The following is a 20,013-nucleotide window of genomic DNA, read 5'->3' as shown; positions in this document are numbered from 1 at the left end:
CTGTCTTCTGTTTAGGAGCAGCTAAAAGTTAAAGTGCAAACACTAATATCATAAAAATTAGTGTGAATTCTAGTATTTGAGGATGTCCCGTCATCCACCTTTCCTCGCTTAATTGTTTTTATTTTTTTTAGCGATTAAAGTCATACATAAAGTTGTTTTTTGTGAATCTGCTGCACAAAGGCACTATTAAAAAAACCCAAATACATTCAAATTTGTAGTTACTGTGTATCTAAGACTTTTGGAAATCTTGTTTTGTGTTTTTAAATGTAGTTTACCCCAGAGAGTGCAGTCGTTTATTTGAAAAGAAATAAGGAACATTATAGTTTGAGAAGTATTATTTTTAAGCTTGAATCATGCAGGGGACGAACAAATGCAGCATGGAGATGCCCTTCTATTTATGGAACAAAACTAGGATTGTCAGAAGTCACAACTCTGTCTCCCCCTATGGTCACCATCTCCAGAGTACAAAATGCACTCCATCTCCCAGCAACCCCAGCTTGGATTTCCTGGATGCCACACACCTGACTCTCATTCACTAAATCAATCAACAACTACTTAAGCAACACACTGAGCCTCACTCAGTGTGAAGTATTGTTTGTGCCACTCTGCAGGCATGCTGGAGTGTTACAGTTGGACCTGATCTTCTGGTTCTGTTTTGTCTCTGACTCTGCCTGCCCCGACTCTCACCTGGGTCCAGATGACCCCGTCACTCCTCTGATGGTCTTATGCCTGTTATCGACCCCTGCCTACCTGAGCCTTTGTGGACTTTCAGGTGAGCTAATAAACCTGCTACATTTGGATCCAGTTGTCTGCCGGTTCTTGTGACATGGATAAAGATCTCAAGTTAGTTATAAAATGTGAATTATTGTTAAAATGCCAAATAATTGGTCAGTACTGGTGAAATGGTATGTATTAGTAAGGATGTATGTATGTGTATCTTATTTTTTAGGATGCACATCTCCATACATGCTCTATAAATGAAACAAAAAATCCCCCAACTTTGACGATGCGATCTAATTCTTTTACCCAAAAGAATGGATGCAATCTAGATCTGTATTTGTCATTTATGCTTCTAAATGAAAATGTCTTAACAGTCTTTAAGCAACAAAACAAATATCTAAAGGACAAAATAGCTTCGAACATAAAGACCCTATTCTTTGTGGTTAAAAATAAAGTGTCATTTTATTCAGGTATTGCTTGAAGTGCTGTGAAGAAAAGGGGTTATGTTTGATGAACACAACACACACCCGTCACTGTGGTTCACCCTGAGTTGAAATTGATCCAACTTGGTCGAAGAAAGCTTGTTATTGGATGTCTGTTTGCATCACGTTTACAGACAAAGACACAACAGAAAGAGAAACAGTTTACCAACATCTTTTACCTGGTTTTGAACCGATAATGTTTCTCTCGGTACTAGGCGATATCTCTCGTCCTATTTTTTATTTTTATTTCTTGAACTCTCTTATTCCTGTCCAGGGTCATAGGAGCCTCTTTTCGCTACTAAACAGTTCACATGTTCATCGAAACACCTGAAGGACAATTTAGAATCACCAATGAACTCATAAAGCAGGATTTTTGACTGACAAAAACCCACACAAGCACGAAACTCTACACACAAATGTCCCAGCTGGGGTTCAAACTAGAGCCTTCTCATAAAAGTGCTAACCACTACACCCCCAAGCCACCTTTCATAAACATGTCTAATTCAAATAAGATCCACTTTAAAATAGTTTTTACTTTATATTAGCAGTTTTTGAAGTAGCTATGTAAAAAAAAAAAAATCTGAAATGATTTGGTGCTTTCCATTTAAACTAAACTGTAACATGAATTTACATCTAAATGAAGATTTCTTTAAGGCTTAAAGTAAAACTACAAGCTGATTAACACTGACAGAACACAGAACAAGGATCTCCTCCAAGCAGATTTGAGTTTTATTGCATTATCCAGTGATTTGCAGATAAAGTAAACCAAACGTCACCATTCCTCAACATTTACAAAAGAAATAAAATCGCGTTTCAAAATGCTGGTCTGCATACAGACAGTACAGAAGTCTGATCTGAAACATCGTGCAAAAAAACCAACAGTTTTTAACTGCAAATTCTTTCTTACTGCAAACGGTGCAGAAGCGTTTTGATCGCATTTTGGGAAGACTTCAGAATTGTGCTAAGGGGAGGAGATGATGCAGACTAAAGTCCATCGTGCGCTGGTTGACATCACTGCTTTGCATTCTTTTTGGCAGAATAACTTCATCTTCCAGGGAACGACGGCAGCGTGAACTCCTCAGAGGCACCTTAGTGACCAATCCGCCGCAGCAGGGACTGCAGAGCAACGCCGAAAGCGTGGCACGTGGTCACGAGTGTCCAAACGGATGCTCTGTGTTCAGGGGTCTCTGGACGATGACGGCGTGCGCCAAATCCGCCTCTTCCAGGGTCAAATCTCTGTCGCTGAGCTCTTGAGCGGGGAGTGATGTGGTCAGGGTAAACGGGGGGCAGTTCCTCTGGCAGCGCGCCACAAAGTCGTAAACATCAAGGATCCTGAAACAGAGACGCAACTACTAGATCAGAATCTCACCGCCAGTTTTCCTGAAATATCAATATTTCATAAAATTCCAATTCGCATCAATGATGGAGCATGAAAAGCACCATTCAAGGGGGAAAAACTAAACAAATATGGGAGGATGAAGTAATGGAATTATGAGGAAAAAAAAGGCAAAATTGTTTTATTAATGTATTTTTAAGTCAAAGTTTTGACAGTAAAGTAGCAACATTATGAGAAGTTGTGCAATCATTTAAAAAATTCAGCAATCTAAAGGAATAGTCGTAAATGAATGCCTCAAAGTTGCAATTTTTCTAAGAAGTCGACCTTTTTCAAAAATAAAATTTAGCTTTTAAAATGCTTCAAAGATAATCGAACATAACCCGTATAATTTTTGTTGTCGGGGACACTTCAGAGAAATCAAACGGACGTCACTGTTTTTGTAGATGTACAAATATATTTGATTTAAAACTTTATTTAGAAAAAATAGCACAGGTTTTTCCTCGTAAAATTATAAAGTTTTGAATCATACATTAAAGATTTCTGATGAAATGTTTACTTTTTTCTTATACTTCTATGACTTTGATCTAATAAAATTACTTTTCATATAATTGTACAACTTTAAATCTGGAAAACTGACTGTTATAGTTTTTCATATTTTCATAGCTTTTTTTTCTTGTACAATTTTTGACTTACTTTCTCACCTTTTTTTTTTTTCTAAGGACATTATTCTCCCAAAAGACGTTATAAAAATAATTGTACAACTTTGACACAAATGTAAACTTTTTTCATAATTCTAAACTTTTTCTCATGTTTTCATGTCTTTATTCTTGTAAAATTCTGACAATGTTTTTACATTTATTCACATTTTTTTTCTCAATTGTTTTTTCTATATTCTCATAGATGAACTTGTCATATTTTAAGACTTTATTCTTGTAAATGTTAAATTTTTTGTAATAATTATACAACTTTAATCTGATAAAATGTTTACTTTTCTCAATTTTTTTTTTAATTTTCTTATGGTGACCCTTATGTCATAAATATCAGTTCAGAATTTTATTTAATTTCTTTGTTTACAATGTTTTTTTTCTTTTCTTTCTCAAAGGTGAAAGTTTATCATTGAAGCTGCTGATGCAAAAAACACAAGAAATGGGACTGAAGAAAAACTACTAGATTTTATGAATTGATATAGTTTCTTATTAAACAGTCATTTAGATTACAAATGAAAACAGTTTAAAATGAACCCTTCCAAATCGCTCTCCCTTGCAAATCCTTCCTATAGTGGCACAGCCTCTCTCTCTCTGCGGAAGTCAGATCATAACATGATGAATTATTGATAACAAACCCAGCATATACAGGCAACCGTATGGCCGCCCGCCTCGCACGCGCCCAGGCCAGCTTTAGGTTGAAGGGGTTTGGTCCTCTCCATCCCTTAGCCTGTTATATAAATGCTGCATGCAAGTTATGCAATACCACACAGGGGATTTAATGGATCCCAACCAACGCTACAGCCCAGATTATGTTTTCTGCAGCCTCATGCACATCACCTTCAGCCTTGGAACGTAAGCGTACGAGAGCAACGCCTTAGATAATCCCCAAAACAAAGCAGTTCTGCAGCTGCAACAGGCCAAAAATCTGTTAGCCCTCCCTGAAAGTGATTTGAGTTTCAGAGATTATGGGATTTCCCAGCTGATAAAGTGTCGGGGAGAAAAGCGTAACCACGTTTTTCCCCTGCGCTGTGTTTGAACTCTGCCATACGCACCGATGCGATAGGTTGAACCGCTGCACCAATCTCCTGCCGTCCACCAACCAGATCTGCAGAGAGGTGACGGGAAGGGAGTGGTTGAGCGTTACCATGGGAATAGGAGGAGATTCTCCATCCTCGTGCACAGATGGTGACCTGGCCACAACTCTGGGTGCAACACTGGAAAAAGGGACAGAGTGCAAAAGAGCAGACCGATCACCAGACTGATGCCAACCAACAGGGTGGGAGTTTATTATCTGCTGCAGGGGGGGGGAGGCCTGCAAAGTAATCCTGTGCAGGGAAATCAATGAGCATCTGGTTTCATCAAGATGACAGGCTCAGATTTGCTTTTAAATGTTGTCTAGAGGGACACCTAGTGGTGAAATCTTACAAAAGCGTGGACTGCAAGTCATCATTAACACCAACGCTGACCGCTTTCTCCCACCTGCCCAGTCTGTATCCTCGGCCGCTGAAGGGATGGAAAACCTTCTTCTTCGGAACGTAGTTCTCCTCCGTGAAGTCCTCCATGCTGATCTCCAGCTCCTCCTCCTCCGCTCTGCTTTCCCATTCTGCCGGAAGCTCCCTGAGACAAATTCAAGACCGACCGGCCGGCAGATTCATCAATATTAGAAATGAGCTGCACAGATTTGGTCTCATCTATTTTCAGGGGCGCTGCTGCTGCGGCGGCGGCGGCTGCTGCTGGTCCTGCGGCTGGTGGGCCACATCTGATGCTAATTCCTTTCTAAAGAATCTGATTAAATCCAAAGGCTACCATACGTAGAAAGTCTGATTAATCTCATAGAAACACATTAGTTGTTTTAATATTGGTTTGGTTTAGGAAAACTTTAAAAATTTGATTTTAAAAAACCCCACAAAGAATATTTAAATCAACTCTCGTGTTTGATGTAATCTGTGGTTTTGGGATTATTCTCCTGGATTAAAGAACAAACCAAAAAACAATTCTAAAAAATTAAAATTAACCTTTGCTTCCAACAAAATAAGGAGAAATGTATACAATTTAGACAGTCTTTTGAAATTAATTCCAGCTGTTCTGAATGGATTTAGCATCTTCAATGTTTAGACCTCAAATGTTCACCGTCTTGGACCGATTCATCGCTGCTAGTGTCTGTATCGGTCCGATATGAAAAAACAAAATCAACCAATATCTTCAGACTGTTCTCAGAAACTCTTTATTTTCGATTGTGTGCTTGTTCCTAATAGATCGGGAGGCTTATGTTAACAGTTAGTCAGTAATTGACTATTTGCTGAATGTTTACAGATATATTTATATGAAAGTTTGAAAGTGATACTTCCTGTGAGATCCTTTGCTGTATGTTGAAAAGGTCAAGTACAATGTGATTGTCCAGTAAAAGGGAAAAAAAAGTGCATTTTAAATAAAGAAACAAAAAGGAAATCTAAACTTTGTGTTACTGTAGACACGCAAGTATCTGTAAATATCGGCCACAGTTGCAGGGGAATTATTGGTTATCGGTAACAGACAGAAAAAATCGGGCCATCCCTATTGGACCTTTTTATTTTAATCAAAAACCTTACTTTTTGAGTTAACACTGACCAGAAAATGCTTTTTTTGATACTTTTGCCACAAACTTTTATTGAAGTTGGTCAGGCAAGCAACTGTTATAGATTTCAAACAAAAATCTTTATCGAATGATGACAAATAAGTAAATTTGGCTAAACTTTTAGAAGGGATCATTAAAAACGCAAATAAAGTGTTAACTTGTTCTTTTGAATTATTTTTAACGCTTTTGATTGCACCTAAAAATAAGCTATTTTTGCTTTTATTTTTACGATAAAAGAAGCTTTTAATGTAAAAATGACTTAGTCTCCTAAGAAAATCAACATGGATTTTAACTTAATTTTGTCAAACATGACCTTCTAGGTCCCAACGTGATGCTGTAGTATCGCGAGAGCCAACGAGAGGAGTGTGGTGAGTTTACTTGGCGGCGCGTAAGTTGTGAACAAACATTTTTGATTTATTTAATTACACCGCCATATTTAAATAATCCAGAAAGTTTAAAAAATAAAAATCTGAAAAAGTTTGTCAAGCATTTGCCAGCCTGGATGACCTGGAGGACCTGGAGGATCTGGAGAATTACATCGACGAGTGTTTCAATACCTGCCTCATGAAGAAATCCAACACCGCCACTCCGTCCACCAAACGCAACCGTCCCGAAGACTCCCCGGGGGCTGCCTCCTCCCCAGGCAGCAACATGAGTGATATCCTGGATTCAATTGATAAAAGGCTCTCCAGCCTTGATTGCCGTTTAAATCTGCTGGAGATCCTCCATAAGGAATTCCAAGGTCTGCGAGAGTCTCTGGAGTTCAGCCAACAGCAGGTGCAGGAGCTCGCAGCGGAGAACCAGGCCCTCAGAGAGACCGTGAAGATCTTGGGCCACGACACCGCCCGTCTCTCTGAGGAAAACCGATCCATCAAGGAAACCCTCCTGGATCTTCAGGCGAGGAGCATGAGGGACAATCTAGTGTTCGCAGGGATTCCAGAAGAGGCAGGGGAAGTCCCGGAGAACATTGTTAAGTCCTTTATAGAGGTCCACCTGAAACTCCCCAAGGAAGAAGTCCAGAAGATCTCCTTCCACAGGGTTCACCAGCTCGGAGGAAAAAGGCCGGACAATCAGCGTCCCCGTCCTATTGTTGCTAAATTTGAACATTATAAACAAAAGATGCAGGTAAAAAGCAGAGGACGAGAGCTGAAAGACACACATTACAGCGTGAATGATCAGTTTCCAGGCGAGATCCTCCGCCGGTGGAAAATCCTCTTCCCGCTGAGGAGGAAGCACCTGTCTGCTGGAGCACGCGCGGTGGTTGCTGTTGATAAACTTTTTGTGAATGGCAAGCTGTTCCGGGACCCAGAGGTAACACCCTGGCTGTGCTGAAGGCTTTCAGAGGCACACTGACATCTGCGCTGCCCAGAAGAAACCCGCAAACTTATTTAACTAGGAAATAATCGGATCATCAATAATCCACACCTCTCAGGAAAAGTGTTTTCTCTTTCTCTCACATTCATGTTTCTGTTGTTGTTTCGTTGTTTTTGTTTTTTGTGCTTTCTCTTTCCCTCTCTCTTTTCTCTTGTCCCCCCCCTTACCATGTCCTCATATGTGAATCAGGTAAAGTCAACGCAACCACGGTGAGTATTTATTTATGCACGGAACGGGCGCGCGCGCATACTAGCGCGCATAAGAGCATGCACACGCGATCCCGCACACACACGTTGATAAACTGCAAAAACCTCACTTAGGCTCACACAGGACGCACGCAACATGCAGCTCATAGCCAAGACACGTTCACCCACAACGCACAGCGCTTGTCAGTGTAGCAGGTACGCACAGCGGGCACGCGCACACGGACGGGCACACGCACTATTTAGCCTTGCACTCTCCCGGTTAGAACAGCTATGAACAGTCTTAACATCGTTAGCTGGAATGTGCGTGGACTTGGTTCTGGGCCAAAGAGATTGAAAGTGTTAAATCACCTGAATGATCTTAAAGCAGATATAGCTCTGCTGCAGGAGACCCATTTATCTTTATCAGCTGGTCATCTCCTGTGCTGTTCCCAGTATCCAGCTATGTATTCTGCCAGTTTCAACTCCAAACAAAGAGGGGTTGCAGTTTTGATTAATAAAAATGTCACATTTACTCATAAGGATACAGTTACTGACCCAGAAGGCAGATTTGTAATCATTAATATATCCATTCAGAATAAAGACTTTTGCATAGCCAGCATCTATGGTCCTAATGTTGACGACTCTTCCTTCTTTCACAGATTCTTCACCTCACTCTCAGTTCACTCTGACTCCACAATCATTATAGGAGGAGACGTCAACCTTGTTTTGGACCCTGAACTTGACAGACTCAGCACAGCAGCAAACCAGCGTACATGGCAGTCTGCAAGTATTCTAAAGCAGTACATGAATGATCTGGGTCTCTGCGACGCTTGGCGCTCATGTCATCCAAACACTAAGGGGTTCACCTTTTTTTCTCCAGTTCACCATTCACAATCTCGTTTAGATTATTTATTAGTCAGTAACTCCCTTTTGAAAGAAATTAAAAGTTCCAACATTCATCCAATTATTATCAGTGACCATGCACCAGTTTCTGTTACTATTTCAAGGGAAGTACCCAGACCCTCGGGTTCAACCTGGAGGTTTAATACGTCTCTGTTAAAAGACCAGGAATTTATTGAATTCTTTAAAAAAGAGTGGGCAACCTTCTTAGAATTCAACGATACTTCTGAAATATCACCAAGTATTCTTTGGGAAGCAGCAAAGGCAGTCATGAGAGGGAAAATCATCTCTTATTCAACGCATAAAAAACGCAAGGAGAAAGCAGATTTATTAGAATTAGGAAATAAAATAAAAACTCTGGAGACTGCTTATACTGCTTCTGCACAGGAACACATACTGGGGGACCTGAAAAATTTAAAGCTGCAGTTAAATGACATCATCAATAAACAAACACAATTCCAGATACAAAGGCTTCGACTGGAAAGATATGAAAACTCAAATAAATCTGGCAAATTTCTAGCTAATCAGCTTAAAATTAATAAAGAAAAATCAACAATCACTTCTATTATGGACCAAACAGGGAATGTCACCCATGACCCGGTAAAAATTAATAATGCGTTTAAAGACTTTTATCAAAACTTATACACTCCACAGATCAATCCATCAGAACAAAGCATCAACTCATTTCTCAACAATATAAACCTGCCCAAGTTAAACGAAGATCAAATCACAAACTTAGATTCTCCGCTCTCGCCGTCTGAACTTCATGAAGCTCTGTTACTTATGCCCAATGGTAAAGCACCAGGGCCTGACGGCTTTCCTGCAGAGTTTTATAAGGAATTCTGGGAACAACTGGCACCAACGTTTTATAAAACGGTAAAATTTATCAATGAAAGCCAATCTCTACCACCTAACATGAACTCCGCCAACATTATCCTTCTTCTAAAACCAGACAAAGACCCCACGAGTCCTTCAAGCTATCGCCCCATTTCTTTAATTAATGCAGATGTAAAAATTATCTGCAAAGCACTAGCACAGAGAATAGAAAAAGTCACTCCTCACATAATTGACTTTGATCAAACTGGATTCATCAAAGGCAGACACTCGGATGACAATGTCCGCAGACTCGTTAACATAATAGACTTTGCCACCATCAAAAACCAGGAAATGACTATACTATCACTGGATGCTGAAAAAGCCTTTGATAGAGTAAATTGGAAGTTCCTCATTGCTGCCCTCCATAAGTTTGGGTTTGGAGAATCATTCATCAATTGGATCAAAATATTATATCACAACCCCAATGCATCAGTTAGAACTAATAAACAGACTTCCAACAGGTTTTTTCTTGGAAGAGGAACTAGACAGGGTTGCCCACTCTCCCCCTCTCTTTTTGCAATATTTATCGAGCCTCTAGCTGCAGCAATAAGACAGAATGAGAGTATTAAAGGAATTAAAACCAAACACAGCCATCATAAAATTAGTCTCTATGCAGATGACATATTACTGTTTTTAAGTAATATACATTCTGTAAATGAAACGGCAACAATCATTAATGAATTCTCTTCTATATCAGACTATTCCATTAATTGGAATAAATCTGTTTTATTACCACTGAACAGTAATGCGGAGCAAGGACTCACAATACCAGTTAAATCAGGCAATATAAAATATCTAGGTATTTATTTTTCCCCCAAAATATCAGAACTGGTGCTGCTAAACTACACCCCATTACTGAAAAACATACAGGACGATCTAACACGCTGGACCAACCTGCCTTTGTCCCTTATGGGCAAGGTAGCCACGGTTAAAATGAAAATCTTACCCAAAGTTAATTATCTCTTCTCAATGATTCCCACACAACCGCCATTAAAATGGTTCAAAACATTAGACTCATCCATATCAAGCTTTCTATGGAACAATAAACCTGCAAGAATTAGTCTAAAAACTTTAAAATCTGCAAAAAGCTGTGGAGGATTAGAATTACCTAACTTCCACAATTACTTTCTTGCAAATAGATTACAATACATCTTAAAATGGTTAAAAAATAATCCAGAAACCAACTCATGGTTAGACTTGGAACAGGCGTTATGTGGAAAGATCAACCTGTCAGATCTTCCATTTATTAGTCAAATAGTTAAAAAACAGGATTGTTTCAAAAGTATTAATATAAATGCCACTTTAACAGCCTGGTGGGAATTTCTCAAAATATCAAAATCATCAATTCAACCGTGCAAAATGACACCCATCTGGAACAACCCAGACATCCTCATAAACAAAAAAATTATCCACTTCCCAGCTTGGCAAGCAGGGGGCATAAAACAACTAGAGCACATAATTATTGATAGAAGATTCATAACTCCCCAGGAACTTCAAGACAAACATGGAATATATAACTTCTTGGAATATCAGCAACTTAAATCAATTATTACTAAAAAGTTTAAATACAGAGACAACGATTTAAAGCTACCAGATGTAGTTACCACTCTGATCAATTTCTCAATGAATAAAACTCTCTCCAAAATATACAAACTTTTATGTAATTTAGATAACAATATTTCACTTCCGACAACAAAATGGGATGCGGATTTGAGCATCACCACAGATGAAAGTTTTTGGTCAGAACTTTGTCTAAACACCTTTAAAATGACAAAAAATCCAAATCTGCAGCTAATCCATTTCAAAACTCTTCACAGAATTTACTACACTGGACAGAGGATGTTCAAGATGGGTCTCAGTAACTCAGACATTTGTCAGCACTGTGACAGTAATCTACCCGACAATTACCTGCATGCACTATGGTTCTGCACGCCTGTCCAGGCTCTCTGGCAGCAGGTATGTGCCGATCTATCAGTCTGGCTTAAGGTTTCAATCACAGCTTCACCGTCACTTTGTGTGCTTGGTGACATGAGTGCCATCGATGTAGAAGGAGGATTAGGCTCTATCATTTTCATAACTCTTTGCATTGCTAAAAAAACTATTTTAATAAATTGGAAAAGCAAAAAAAATATAAATATAAGTCAACACAGAAATCTGCTGCTTGATCATATCAGCTTGGAAAAAATGTCAGCCCAAAGTTCAAGTAACTTTGAAAGAATTCGGTCTCTCTGGTCTCCCATAGCTAACTCCGTGACTTAGGGGGTGGGGGGGGCATGGTCGTCGCTGCTCCTTGCCCTTCTGCCGTGGGCCGGGGTGGGGGTCGGGGCCTCCGGTGCCTGGCCGGGGGTGGTGGGGGCTCCGTTGGTCGGGGGGTCGGGTCCGGCGCCTGGGTGGGGCGGCCTGGGGCGCTGCGTGGTCCTCTGGGCTTGGGTGTGGGGGTGCGTGGTGGGGGGGTGGGGTGGTGGTCTGGCTTGGCTTGGGGGGGTGGTCCCTTTGCCTGTGCTGGGGGGGGTTGGCGGGGGGCGCTGCTCGGGGGGGGGGCCCAGCGGCGCTGGATGGGCTTCCCGTCTACACCTGGGGCTGGGATCGGCCCTTCCCTGGCTCTGGGGCGGGACGGGACAACCCTCTTGGGGCCCCCGGTCGCTCTGGGTGTCATCCGCTTCGGCTGCGGGGTCTGGGGGTGGGGTGGGGTGGGGGTCTTGTCGGCCCTGTCCTGTGGGGGGGCATTCTGGGGGAGGGGGGGGGCCACTATTGGTACGGGGCAGGGGGGGTTGACGGGTCGGGGTCTCCGCTGAGGCCATCGGCGGTTTCCCCGGCCGGTTGGCTGCCTCGGTCCCGTCGAGGCCTGACCAGAGCTCTTCTAGGGCCGGCGTTTGGGGGTGGGGGCCTGGGCTTGCTCCGGGGGGGGCCAGCGCTTTCTGGCTCCCCTCTCTCTGTGTGGGGGTGGTGGTGCTGGGCCTGGGGTGTCTGCGCCTCCGGGGGTGGGGCCCCGGGGCTGGGTGGGCCTGGCCCCCTTGCTGGGGGGGGGGGCGGGGGACGGCTGTTTGACCACCGGGGGACAGTCTATCATCTGTCCCCAACTTACCCCCTTCCTCATATAACCTCATAATAGGGTGAGGGGGTGGGGGGCTTAGCCTGCGATGAGCCTTGGGGGGGGGGGGGTTTACTAGGCAGTGACCCCCCTCCTGTGGTTGCCGTATGGAGTGGGCCCCCCCTCTTTCGGTTTTATTTGCACCTTAGACATGTAGGGCCCTTGGTAGGGGGGGTGCTTGGACATCACTGCCAGCAAGCAGCGGATGTCCTCCTAGCACCCTACCCGCCAATTTTAACCGCACCTTAGACATTTAGGGCCCCTTGGTGGGGAGGGTGAGGGGACGTCACTGTGAGTAATCAGGAGACGTCCCCTTAGTGCCCTACCCGCCAATTTTAACCGCACCCCCCTTAGTACACACACCCCTCCCCCCTCAATATATACATCCCAACATAAACACACACACATGCACACACACACTCTCTCAAACACACATACACGCACACACATTTTGCAAGGAAGGTGGGACCTAGGACCATCTGTCCCCTGCCTCTTCCCTGGTGGGGGGTACGGGCCCCTTTGCAACGGCGGCTGTGTCCCCGGGGTGCCGGCTTCCTGGGCCCGGCGGTGCTCTCTCCGCGCGGTGGGGGGGTTCACATTACATCTGAGCCGGGGGTGTTCGTGTCCCTGGGGGGTGGGTTCTGGTCCTTGCTCCTGAGTGCTGGGCCCCGCCAAATTTCCAACTGTGGCCGAGCCTGGTCGGGCCATATTTACAACACCCCTTGTGGGCCCTCTTTTTTCCCCGGGGTTCCCCCCTTCTGGGTGGGGGCGGCGGGCCCCTGCCTCGCTCCTCCCTGGACCAACCGTGGGCCGGGCGGGTGGCTGCCTGGAGTGCGGAGTGGGTCTCCCTTGGGGGGTCCTGGCTCGTACCTGGGGTTGGGGCGGGGGGATGCCCGGAACTCCTGGGTGGTGGTGGGGTGCTCGTCTGGGGCTGTGGGCGTCCTTCTCCGGTGGGGCCCTGCGTTGGGTTCTCCCGGCGCGGCGGGGGGGCTGCTCTCCTGGTTGGGCTGGGGCGGCGCCCTCTTTCCCTCCGTGCCTCTCTGCTCTCTGGCTCTGGGGGCCTTGCGGCGGCCCTGCTGGCCCTGGCCTGGGTGGCGGGCTTGGTCGCCCGGGCGGCGGTTGTTCCCTGCCGGTTCCCGTGTGGCGTTGGGGGGATTCCGGCTGCCGCTGCTGGTGCGGTGGGGGTCTTGGGGTGGGGATGGCTGGGCACTCTCCCTCCTTCTTTTCACGTTCCACCATCCATTTTAGAAGAACATAAACACTCACCTGAGCACTGGTGTTAGCTCAACAGACTGAATGACTGAAATATTTCACACTAGTTGGTTTTAAGGCATAAGTATGCGTGTGAACACTATCTGTTTTGTGTACATGTCGACAGGTGGACATTTTTGCAACTAACAGGTGTGTTTATAACATTTGAGTGTGTGTGTGGACAGGCTCCGCCCTTTTTTTTTTTTTTTTTTTTTTACATTTGAACCTTACCATAATGATTAACAACCAGTAAGTCTGTCTGCTCTATGCTGCTTCATGGTCTTATCCCCCTTCCCCTCCTATTATCACCCCCTACCCCCCCTCTCTCTAGCGTCCCTCTCTCTTCTTCCCCTCTTTCCTTTTCCGTCCGGTCCAACACCAAAGATTTTCAGACATGTTTGAAATTAATAAAGTTTGGCCTCAATTACAAAAGGGGTTTATTCAGACATACCTTTGGTTTGTCTGAAGATTAATAACCCCTCTTGTTAAAGTAAAATATGTCCAACCCAAGAGGCCCTCAGCTCTCATCTGTCTGCCTAGCTGTTGGACAGGACAAGTTAAAAAAAAAAAAAAAAAAAAAAAAAAAAACAAACATGACCTTCTAGAGTTAAAGTGGACTGATTTGCCTTAAAAAAAAATGTTGTGCACTTAACTCAGAGATCTTTTATCTTCTTGATCACCAAAAACAAGTTAGAACCACAACGTTTCACCATTCTGGCAGGAAACATACAATATTTATTTATGTTAGTGATTTATGACATTTCAATTACAACAATCTTATATGTTTTAATATAGAGCAACTAATATTTCTGTATAGAACTTATAACTTTTGACAGCAGCACTGCTTTCAAAATAAAATGCAGCTTGTTTGAAAGAAGACCCTCCTGCTGCAGCAGATTTACTTGAACTATAATAAACTTAGACCACATAATAAACCATAAAACGTAACTAGACGGAGCCGCATTTCCAGAAGGAAATGCAAGGTTGAATGCTATATTGCTGAATGAAACTTAATTGGTGATACCTAAGGATTCTTAATTCTGTCTGATAACAGTTAGGAAGCGGATAAATATAAATCATGTAATAAAATGGTTACGGTAGAACAGGGTGGGATTATATGAATTTGCTTCCTTCCAATCCCTTTCAAGCAATATTTAATTTTATGTCTACTTATCCTAAGTTTAATACGTCATTGTATGAATGTATAACTGCTGATTGTATTGTTTTTTTGTGTGTATTCTTCTCATTTGATTGCTTGAAATAAACCATTCCAAATCGAATCAAAAAATCAAAGGGCAATTATTGGCAAGATAAAGAAAGAAAGAAATGATCAAAGTTGACCATAAATTAACTGAAAACAGCACAATAATTTCTAAAATGCCAGAGCCGGGTATCGAACCAACGAGCTTCTGCCCCAAGGATTCCCCATGGATTTCAACTGAGCCAAAAATCCTAGAATATGTTGTAAAGTTTAAGGATTTGAAGGCCCAAAAGTCATAGCTGAACATTTGAATAGTTGAACGGTTAAAATAGCTGAAAGATTGTAGGAGTTTAGCACCAGAAAATGGTGGATGATACCAGAATAAAGAGAAACAGGAAAGCAATGGGTTGAACGCTTTCTAGCATCCAACCAATTAGTTTTACCTGATGAAATGTGTAATATAAAGATCATTTCTTTGTGTTTCTTAGGATGAATAGAAAGATTTAGCTGACTTAGTAGTTTTAGTAATAAAATTACGCCTTTAAATTCTCACACTTTAGCACAAAATCAGTTTATACAAAAGTATCACTAGAAAAAAAACCCCGATATGAGCTAAAACAAATATAAACGGCGTAGATTTTTGGAGATCTTACCCTCTTTTAATAGCATCCAAAAAAAGTTGATTTTCCGGTACAGAGTAACTGCGAAAGTCCCCATCGTTGACGGTGAAGCCGTCCTTCCACAGTCTGACCACCATCTCCGCCTGCGAGAGGCGGATGTTAGCGGGTGTCGCTCAAACCCATCAAACACTAGACACTGCTTTCCTTCAAGGCACTTCAACAGAGCTCAGCTTAGAGCAACAGTAGAAGCAGCCCTCGCCATGTGCAAAGGTGTGCGCTGCTGGGTTCTGGATTAAACCAAACCACCCGGATGCTTTTTTTCTTTCTGGAGATACCATTTTCCAACATTTAGTTGACAAAAAACAAAAGCTGCAAAGAGTTGAACTCCAGGAGCTATAAATAGGAGTATTTGGTGCATGCACAACAGTCTCCATAGCATTTTTTATCAATAAAAAAACCCAGATGGCCCTCACTTCAAGAACTTCTACGCTGCAGAAGTTAGAAGCCAGGACTGCTGAATTCTGTGTTTTTAGTTCCGCCCTGCAGATTATGTGGATCAGGGGGTTCTAGATCCTGCCCAGACCTGATCCAGTGGATCAGCAGCAGATAGAGCTGAAAAAGACCAGGGATGGGGGATCCAGAGTAACGCGGTCGGGTGTCCTGCTATGAGTAGACGGGGAGAGCTCAGCGTTTCCCAAAAGATTTAGATGAATAAATCATAAAAATGGAAATTGTGTGTGACTAAATTAGTCTACAAGCATTACTCCACACTTTCCATTCAAAACCATATGCTACATGAAAGACCCACTCTGATGACAATTGTATTTTTAACATTTTTTTCTGGCTATTTGATGATGTGTAAAGTCAATTAAGCTCAAAATTGCCTTTCTGAGTATTTCTTAATTCAAATAAATGTAAATCAGGAGCAAACAACAAAAAATGTTTCAAAATGATTGTATTGGTGACGTAGAGAATACGCTGCATGGGCGGGGCCACAAGTTCCTGGATTTGTTCTAATGCATCCGCTTTCAGACAAATAGATCCATGAACGTCTTGAGCTGACTTCTGTCTTAAAAACTGTACCGCCGCAGAGCTCCAACGCTGCTCTGCTGCAGCGGTAATGTTAAGGCCTGTTCACACCGGGACGAATTTCGCGCGCGATTTTCGCCGACGTTTAACGCCTCGTGACTAAACCAAGGGCACCAATGTGAGTGTGCACACCGACGCGAAAAAACGCCACGCGTCAAAGCGTCAAAAAAAAAACGCCTCGGGTTCGTTTTTTTTTTCCGACGCGTCGCGTCGAAATCTATTCGACCAATGAGAATGGCGCTTTTGCACACGTGTCTGGAGCTTCTGAAGTTACTGTAAAACACAACTTGGGGGCGCTCAAACACAAAACTGCCTTGCTGAGCACACATACCAGCGAAGAAGATAGACGTCAAGTAGCGTCTACACTGCCGCGAAGAAATAATGACGGACATTCTATAATATCCCCGAACCAAGCAGCAGTTGGAGCTACTGATGCTTGAAATATTCATGTTTTCTTTGTTTGATTCTGACAAGCGCGTAAATACTTGCTCTCTTCTTCTGAGCGAAAAGCGACTTTAAGAAGCGTAAAGTTGCGCAGCGCCACCTTGTGTACAGGAGTATTTCTGTTTACATTAAGCGCTCGGCTCATCGTCAGCGAAAATCGCCTGGGTGTGAACACAAAAAACGTGGCGAAAAACGCTGGCGAATATTCGTCCCGGTGTGTACGGGCCTTTAGTGTTGGGGCTGTACGCCAGCAGGAGAGTGTGTAAACAAACGGGTGATGGGAAGAGGGGGCCGGGGTTGCTCCACATCGATGGTCCACACCTCGGGGGAGTATTTTTAATGAAGTGCTGTAGCTCTGCAGTAACTATGTCCTAGTAAAAGACACGGGATTTTTGATTTTGGCTAAAATCGACATCATCATAAATGAAAGAGCACGGAGAAAACAGATCAGAAGATGATGCTTAAAAAAATTACAATGTATGCATTTATTACGATGAAAATAAATAAATAATATTTTCTGTGGACATGACTGAGCTACACATGTCTAAGTGAAGACACTCCACGCATGTTTGTGGAAAATCCAGCAGCGTCTCTTATACTTTTCAAACATTTCTCCCATAATAAAGAACTGGGAACAAAGTCTGACCTTGGTATTCCCTGAAGCATCATAACAGATCTTCTCCACCTCATCGAGGAGGTCTTCAACCGAGAAACTGCGGCTCATGGGGACGTCCTCCTCATCGTCTTTACCGGCAGCCCTTCAACAAATGGAGAGGTGGAATAATGAGCTGCAAGTATCCTAAAGGGTAACTTGTAATCAGAGGGCTGAGGCTGTGGAAAATGGTGTTATTGTAATATTAGTTACAAGTGTGGATCTTCCACTTAATACCACATTATTGTGTAACTGCAGTCTATTTTGATAGGTTTAATGATCCAAAACGTTCAAGCGCACACATGCAAATGGGAAAATTACATTTTTATTTATTTTTACTGATTCTTTATTTATTTATGGGGGGGGGGTGGTGGATTTTTTTTAAGGAAAACACTTACCATTGATCATCTTTGTCATCCGTGTCATTCTCTTTCATGACGGTGTTCGTTTACCATCTGAAGATAAAACATGCAGGAATGAACGAGGCCTATAGCTACAAACAACACGCTGCGTATTATGGGATGCCCTTTATTTTTATTATTATAATTATTACATTACTACTAATATCTCGCATGTTGCACACTGAGTGACATTAAGTCACCGAGGATAATTTTAAAGAAATTGGCCGCGCGCTCATTCATCATTCTGGCGTTTTATTTGTCACTGACATTGACAAGCACGCAGACGCAGATCCCAATAAAAGCACGGCTTTAAGAAATAAAAAAAATAAATAAAAATAAATGATTAAATAACGCAGCGGAGGTTTTTCTACCACACTGAAGCCGCATTCCGATTTACCAGTTTCGAGGTTAATCCCGGGCTGCACATCCGCAGCCACAAGTTACGACCAGCTGCTCTTCTGCTGAGCAAGACCTGTGACGTCAGAGAGCCGGAAACTGGGCCAAGTTGTCGTGAAACCGGCAGCGCGCAGGCTGAGCTCAGCACTTCAGAAACAGATGATAGTCAGAGAGAGGCTGCACACAGTGTTGCCAGATTGGGCGGTTTTCCGCCCAATTGGGCGGTTTTTGTTCTAAATTTGCGGGTAAAAATAGCTTTGGGCGGGTATGCATAATTTTGGCGGTTTTAGGGTCTGTTCGGCGGGTTTTTTACACTCATGAATACATAATAACGGACTACTTTAGGCTGGGTGGCTGTTGAAGTCTTATGTTCTGAAGCTCCGTGAACGCACCAGGTAGAGACGCTTAATGGGTTCTGTCATCTAACCTGTTGTTGGGGGTTTGCCGCCCCGCCCCTCCTCTTAGATGTTGCGTTCATTAAAGCTGACACCGCGGTCGCGTGTGGGCGGAGCTACGAGCTAACGTTATGGTCTGATGGCTGGATGTCTGTGTGTATCGATGCATGGTAGACACGGAGAATGTGGAGAGATCAGGTTTAATATTTTGGAGAGTTCTACTTGGTAATCATGTTTCCATGTTTGAGTTCATGAGATCGTCCCAGAAAGTCTCTGCTTCAACTCCCGCAGAGAAAGCTACGTGTGAATCTGACGCCCGTGTTTGTTTCCATCTCTCTGACAGTTTGAAGCTAAAGCCCCTCCCCCGCCCCTCTGCCTGCTTTTCCTCTCTACCTGTTCACCTGTTCACATCCTCTGTAGCTCAGAGTTGTTTTCCCCGCGCTCCTCCAGTGTGTCCAACACAGAGAGCGCAAAATACGGTCATCATAGCAGCAGGTTGACACGGTAGTAGTCGGGGCGCTTTGGCGCAAGCGCAGCACAAGGATGGAAGAGGTTATACATAGGTTATAGCGGGTTAAGAAAATGAATGGAAGAAGGCCGGTCCGCTGAAGAAATACGCAATACTGTACTCCTTTTATTAATAGTCTGAACTATCTTTGATTTTAAGAAATGTTTTATTTTGAAAAATCACCGCATCGGATACTTAATCAGTCCAGTAGGGGAAAAAATCTACAAAAGCTGTATATTGATCTTATTTCCCCCCCCCTCCCCCCCGTTGGGCGGGTTTTTGCGGGGTCTGGCGGTTTTTAGATGACTTTTGGGCTGGAAAACTGTGACTCTATCTGGCAACACTGGCTGCACACTGCAGAGAGCGAAGTCTGATCAGCTGCTGTTCTGTCTTAGCTGACTGCAAATCTAATATAGAGGAAAAAAAAGACTCTTCACAAAAATGTTGATTTATATTAATGCTTGCATTGATATTTGGAATTTGTTCTGGGTTTTGTTTACAAACAGAGACTTTGCGCAAACATATATCTGTTCCTTAATTTTGTTCCCCTTTATTAAAAAATCTATAAATCTACATAAACCCAATCATACTGTTTTTCTAGGCTTTTAAACTTAATATTACCTTTTTCCCCCCATTGTTGATTGTTTTCAAAAATAAAAATAATTTATAAAATAGAAGAAATAAAAACTGAAAATAAATAGCAGCAAACTTTGACCCTGTTGGTTCTCCAGGCTTGAATTGGGAAAATTATGTCAGTAAGATTTTAGCTAA

The 20,013-nt window shown here is 42.9% G+C and overlaps 1 protein-coding gene across 1 annotated transcript; it reads right to left on the bottom strand.

Annotated features, from left to right (window-relative positions):
* Positions 1-1,910: 1,910 nt before the first annotated feature.
* On the bottom strand, positions 1,911-18,465 carry ubxn2a (UBX domain protein 2A). The gene is made up of 7 exons (XM_004083339.4): positions 18,341-18,465; positions 17,941-17,997; positions 17,537-17,648; positions 15,391-15,500; positions 4,725-4,862; positions 4,298-4,459; positions 1,911-2,534 (listed from the first exon to the last, which is right to left on the bottom strand). Exons 2-7 carry the CDS (start codon positions 17,976-17,978, stop codon positions 2,351-2,353), a joined length of 744 nt encoding a protein of 247 aa, XP_004083387.1. The 5' UTR covers positions 17,979-17,997; positions 18,341-18,465; the 3' UTR covers positions 1,911-2,350.
* Between the last annotated feature and the right edge of the window lie 1,548 nt (positions 18,466-20,013).

Source organism: Oryzias latipes, chromosome 24, assembly GCF_002234675.1.
Source record: "Oryzias latipes chromosome 24, ASM223467v1".
NCBI classification, from domain to species: Eukaryota; Metazoa; Chordata; class Actinopteri; order Beloniformes; family Adrianichthyidae; genus Oryzias; species Oryzias latipes.
This window is presented reverse-complemented; position numbering and strand designations above follow the sequence as displayed.

What these genes read in the sequence shown, in the direction of transcription:
- ubxn2a (XM_004083339.4), bottom strand. Translation starts at nt 17,978, where the DNA reads ATGAAAGAGAATGACACGGATGACAAAGATGATCAATG. An exon ending in TTGGATGCTATTAAAAGAGG is followed by an intron (nt 4,863 to 15,390) that starts GTAAGATCTCCA and finishes AATTTGTCTCAG; the next exon opens with GGAGCTTCCGGCAGAATGGG. An exon ending in CGGTTCAACCTATCGCATCG is followed by an intron (nt 2,535 to 4,297) that starts GTGCGTATGGCA and finishes TCTCTGTTTCAG; the next exon opens with GATCCTTGATGTTTACGACT.